The 6,000-nt window shown below is 36.5% G+C and overlaps 1 protein-coding gene across 5 annotated transcripts in view; it reads right to left on the bottom strand.

Moving 5' to 3' along the window:
- CASK (calcium/calmodulin dependent serine protein kinase) overlaps positions 1 to 6,000 on the bottom strand; it is a 394,879-nt gene that overhangs the window by 20,533 nt on the left and 368,346 nt on the right. For all 5 annotated transcript variants that reach the window (XM_007457187.1, XM_007457185.1, XM_007457189.1 and 2 more), the window contains one exon: positions 5,537 to 5,652. In XM_007457187.1, coding sequence (XP_007457249.1) covers positions 5,537 to 5,652 — 116 coding nt within the window. The remainder of the gene's footprint in view (positions 1 to 5,536; positions 5,653 to 6,000) is intronic.

The following is a 6,000-nucleotide window of genomic DNA, read 5'->3' as shown; positions in this document are numbered from 1 at the left end:
CTTTCCCTCTACAGAGCCCTGACTCCAATCCTAATGAATTAAGTCATTTTTTTAAACACATAAGAATGAGTTAGATATCAACAATCAACATGACAAATGAACAGATATGTTACACATCAGTATCTTAACCATATACAAGTAGCATGAAGAGGGTACTCCGGTCTAAATGAAATCATCACGTAGTCATAGGGTGGAGAAACAATAAAAAAGGATATTTTAAAATACGACATACAAAGAATATAAGGAGAACACTTAGAGACTGAACTTTTAAAGGTTTTAAGTTGTTTGCGGATTTAAAAAAAGGGACTTAATGAAAGGAAACCGTCAAAAACAAAGAGGCACAGTCACTCAACAGGTTACTTACATGCACAGAGGCCATTGGGAGTAAGACAGCATGAAAAATGTACAGGGGTCATTGAAATATGGCTTTTAATATATTAGTAAAATAAAAGTATAATATGCACAAAAGAAACTTCACCATGCAATATTCTAAACATGAGGCAAATAAATCACATTAAGAAACAAACTCATTTTAATAAAAATTCAACAATATCCTTATATAAAAGCCAGTGGGTTTTATATACTAGCATATGCATACAAATTTTGTCCGGGGATAGTTACAAGAAACCTTCTTCAGGGAGTGTAGGTGTGGAAGCCTTTTGCTTTTCATTCCGTATCTTTTCTAATCACATGTGCCTATTACTTTTACTATTAAAAAAATGTCAACAGGGCAGTGAGATTATGGGCCACTTTTTGTCGTCTTTAGAGTTCTCTGTATTAAAGAAAACAAAAATAATAGCTTTTTAAAGTCAACAGTACTAATTTGTGGTATTAAACATAATTTAAACACACCTATGAATGGTATTGTAGAAATCCTCTATGTTTGTATGTGTGTATGTAAATGGGGTTTCTCAGGATATTTAAATACCACTGCTCAGGGCTCTAACATTAAAAGAAAATGAATCAACGAAGAGTTTAAAAAAAGGTTTACATTAATAACTTGATCTTAAATTGATTTTGGAAGTCCCAGGGCTGAGGAATCTCAGTGCCTCAAAGAGTATAGTTCTTCTAGAAGCATGACAATAACTTTTTGCATCAAATTTATGTGGCTAAAAGTCTTTCATGCATTGCAGAAAATGTATTTGCTGTAAACGCTACACACACCATAATCAAATCTATTCCCAAGGCTTCAGAAATACTGTCTGGAATATTGTCCTGATTTCCTGGTAAGCTACTCAATGTTCATGACACTTTTGAGTATTTAGATACCTGTTCTGGCTCCAGTAGAATCTTTTCCATAAATAAGCCTTTAACATTGATTCCATATCTCAGTTGGAAAAGCTATCTTCAAAGTAGCTTTGAAGTATACTAGTATCTTCAAATACTGTACAAACCTCCACTTAGATAAGCCACTGTACACGGTAACACTGGGCCGAGTAAAGTGGGCCTAATGTTACCACATCCTCTGTTCTTTCAAGGAAAGGCAGAAACCCAGATTTTGTTAAATATTTGATTTTCAAATGTGATAACTAATTAAGATTATTATTATTATTTTTTTTAATAATACACAATGTATTTATTTATTTATTTATGGCTGTGTTGGGTCTTCATTTCTGTGCATGGGCTTTCTCTAGTTGTGGCAAGTGTGGGTCACTCTTCATCGCGGTGCGCAGGCCTCTCACTATCGTGGCCTCTGTTGTTGCGGAGCACAGGCTCCAGACGCGCAGGCTCAGTAATTGTGGCTCACGGGCCCAGTTGCTCCATGGCATGTGGGATTTTCCCAGACCAGGGCTCGAACCTGTGTTGTCTGCATTGGCAGGCAGATTCTCAACCACTGCGCCACCAGGGAAGCCCTAATTAAGATTATTTTAAACACCGTGTGTATATGGGAAAAATAAAATTTATTTATGGGTCACATTCAGCTAATAGACTGCCACTATATAATGTGAGAGGTAGGCAACAATTTGAACAGAATTCTGCTTTAACTAGACATGTAGAATTTCCTGGTGACATAAATGGAAATAATTCTAATATTTTATCATTTCCATCAGTTCTAGATATTGATAAAGTCCTCATCCTTTATTTTTACTACAAATGTGAACAACTTCAGAATTTAACGATAAGGTTTGGATCTTGCCAACAATAGCTGCTGAATTCTCAAAGATTTGAAGCAGGAAACAAAACGTATGCCCTTATTTTATTTTTTAAAAATTACTTATTTTTCAATGTATAAAAATCAGTTGCATTTTTTAAAAATTGAAGTACAGTTGATTTACAGTGTTGTGTTAGTTTCAGGTAGGTGTACAGCAAAGTGATTCAGATTCTTTTTCAGGTTCTTTTCCCTTATAGGTTATTACAAAATATTGAGTGTAGTTCCCTGTGCTCCACAGTAGGTCCTTGTTGGTTATCTATTTTATATATAGTAGTGTGTGTATGTTAATCCCAGTGGCCCGTATTTTAATTTACTGAGGACTACGGGACGATTCCCCCACTGTCTTTTACAATCGACTTTTGAATAAGTCAGAAAACACCTTTCAGAAATATAGTTGGATTTGTGGCCTATGAACCCATTTGGCTAGTTCTTGGTATTAAAGAATATGATATTTCAAAGTTCTCAAAGCATTTGCCTTCCCAATGGAGGTCAACAGTATATGTTTCTCTCTTTTAGAGCAATTCTTTATGTAGGCAATGCCACATATTAGGATAAACTTTCATCATAGCTAAAAGCAGAACAGCTGATAAAATACTTGACTTTCCTTCCTGACAATTTCATCTCTTGTAAAGGCAAGGTAATCAGTAAGTAAATGGTTCTTCTGGTCTTTATAATTAACAAAATGTTAAGAGTTGGCTGGTGATGGGGAAGAATGCTGAAGAGATGGTGGCAGAAAGGACATGCCAGGCAGCATACTCTAGAAAGTCCAGGGAAAAAGCCAGCCATCTTCTCCAGACCAGAAAAACTAACAGGAGAGCTCAGGAGTGATGATTTTGTGCAGGTGGGAATCCTAACAATGACATTCTGACTAGACAGTCACAAATGAGCCTAAACACAAGTTCTGTACAGAAACTTGAGTGGCCCTGCAAGGACCTTATAAAAAGCTCAGATTTTCTATCAAAGGAGGCTCTCAGGCAGTGACAAATACTGACATGTAGAAGGAACTGTGAGCATGAGGAAGGCTCTGAGGCCCGGAAGACCACTGCTTAGGAAGATGCTGTGGATAACAAAAAAGTGGTGGGTCTCCTCTTAGTTTTAAGTTTACAAGAACTTAGATAGATCCATGGTTTTGGATAGGAGGTGTTGTGTTTAAAGACGACAGAGAAAAAGCAATTCTATTCCATTTCTATGAGGTTCCTGCCTTCTCTAGCAAGGGTGATACAGCCTTCAAACATAATGGGCAATGTTTACCAGAGCTAAAGCTTAAGATAAGGGATAGCAAATGAGTACTTGGCTTCATTAAATGATATCCATTTATCAGGCCCAGTGATGAAATAACCTGAGATCCACTGAACTTTAGAATTAGAAAAGATACCCTTTATTGACCCAATTCCCTCATTTTGAGGCCCACAGGAGCCAAGTGATTTGCCAAAGGTGCATGGATACACAGGTGTGCTAATTTCTGGTCCTAGCTTGGGCTGGCTATTAAGCTTACAGGTGCGTTTGCAGGACTACCAAGCACCACTTGTGATGAATCAGAGAGAACAGGAACAATGGAAGATCAGTGGTGCCCCAGTGGTCAAAGAATGGGAAAAAGTTAACTGTGGAAAACACTGGCCACCAGATAGGATGCTGATTCTCTGGCAAAATTCTCAAGTGAACGATTCAACAGACTCTTTGTCAGAATTTAGAGAGTCTAGTTTTTCAATTAACTGGCTTCTTATTTTTCCTCAGAGCTAAATTAAAGAGTGTTGGCAAATTGAATACTCATGTCTACATGCCTTCCATCAGTAGAATATAAAAAGCTAAGGATGAATTGACAGCCTTATCGGCCATTTCTTTGCTTTTCTAGGTTTAAATTAATTTTAATGCCATCTATATATCATTTAAAATCATTGTAAAAACTACAAGGTCATACATATATATGTAATGTCAACAGACCTTTTGAGCCTGTTAGAAGCTGATGGAAGTAAAGGTGATTATGGAGACCTGGCAATAACCACTGACATTTTATGTTAAACAACATTCTGCTGCTACTACAGTGAATTTCTTCAAATAGTACTACTGGAGCATTTACAATTAGTTTTAACTAATTATATTTAACTAATCTACTTTGAATATTTCTTCCCTTTATAAAACAAAAATAGCCATTATCAGACTAGTGCTCTGTAGTGGTACATAACCAGAAATGATACCTTTTATTGGAAATAAAAATGTGGCACACTGTAGCTATCATGATGGGAAAGATTTCCACATTTAACTGAACCATTTAAAATTAAGCCATGTGGTCACTCACATTCATTCCACATTATACAATACTTCAAAATGTTTACTTTTACTCTCTGATCAAGAAATGAATCATTCAGAGTTTCAAAATAATTTTTCCTAGTGAATGCTAATAAAATATAACGTTCTATAGAGGGAAATGCATTTCATATTTGTCAGAAATATACTGTCAAACTGGGTGTGCATGATTGCATTTACTTGATTTTCTTTGCCATATGTTTGAAGTTTGGAGTTATTTCTGAAACCTTGGGAACTAATCTAATGCCAATGTTGGGGCTTGCACTTCCTCAGAAAAGTTCCTTATAAAAGGAGTCATATTAAGAAGTTATTGAAAATAAGTAAGTCCCACCCTACATCATCATGCCTTTTCGTTAAGTTACATCCTGTGAGTCTTCTGGGAATTCTACTGCAATGACAGAGCATGCTTTTGTTGGTATTCATTTCAGTTCTTAGCAAATGAGTGAATATTTTGACTTAAGTTGAATGCAAGCTTCCATATAGACAAACATACCATGAAGGGTAGGCCAAGATAATGTTCTTGGTCTTTTAGGGGCTAAGAAATACCATGAAGGAAGAAGACTAGTGACAGGAACTGACCAAATTAAGTTAGTATCTATCTAATGTCATTTGCACTCTTTCAAATCAATCATTGAACCATTTGCAGCACAGCTCTCTGTTAAGAGTGCACCTTTGCCCTTAGAAATGTGGCACAGGGCCATGTCCAAGGGCCAGAGAGGAGCCAGGAGTAAGGGTATTTGCTCAAGACCAACCTCAGCAAGGAGGCAAGAATCCTGGCAATTCAGCAAACTCTCAATCTCTCATTTATCAGGGGAGGACTTAATGTACTGGGTTCTTTGAGTTCCAGAGAGTACTGTTTCCAAATAGCATTTTCTTCCTATAAAGTATAGCTCTGTAAAATATTTGGCAAATAACCAACATAATAATCGAAGGCAAGGGATTCTTAAAGTTTTTGCAAGCTGATGATCTCATATGGTGAAATTTTTTTGATAGAGAACTCTGAAGACGGAATTGAGGTGTTACATCTACTTCAGTCTTTGAGATGTTTAACCGGTCTCAGTAAGTCATACATTTCCCTACCTGCATTGTGCTTTGCCAAATATTTATCTTTGTACTGCTTCTTTTTCTTGCCAAACCAAGTACAGCTGGCTTGCTGCTCCTGTTTGGTCTTCTCCATGGCAATGCAAGCGACTCGCCTAGCACACAAAGAAAAGAAAAAAACCAATGTATAGTTTTATGCTGATAAAAGAGGAAAACCAGTCATTTGAAGAGTTTACATGAACCTGCGTGAACAAACTCCTCACAAACTTTTCAAATCATTCAGATAAAGGCTGCTCCTTGACAATTTCCTAGAAAGGTTTTAAAAATGCAGGCTTATACGAAAATAACATTGTATCACTTGAACATATACTAACTGATAACACAGATGAAACGTCTAAACATACAGTCATGAAATACAGTGGAATGAGTGTGGGATTTTGAGTTGAGACAGGTCTGATTTGAATCCTGGCTCTATCACTTATTAGCTTTTATCAATTTAGTGT

The sequence above is a fragment of the Lipotes vexillifer genome, unplaced genomic scaffold (genome assembly GCF_000442215.2).
Source record: "Lipotes vexillifer unplaced genomic scaffold, Lipotes_vexillifer_v1.1 scaffold1439, whole genome shotgun sequence".
Lineage (NCBI taxonomy): Eukaryota > Metazoa > Chordata > Mammalia > Artiodactyla > Lipotidae > Lipotes > Lipotes vexillifer.
The sequence above is the reverse complement of the archived record's forward strand: the minus strand, read 5'-3'. Positions and strand labels throughout refer to the sequence as shown.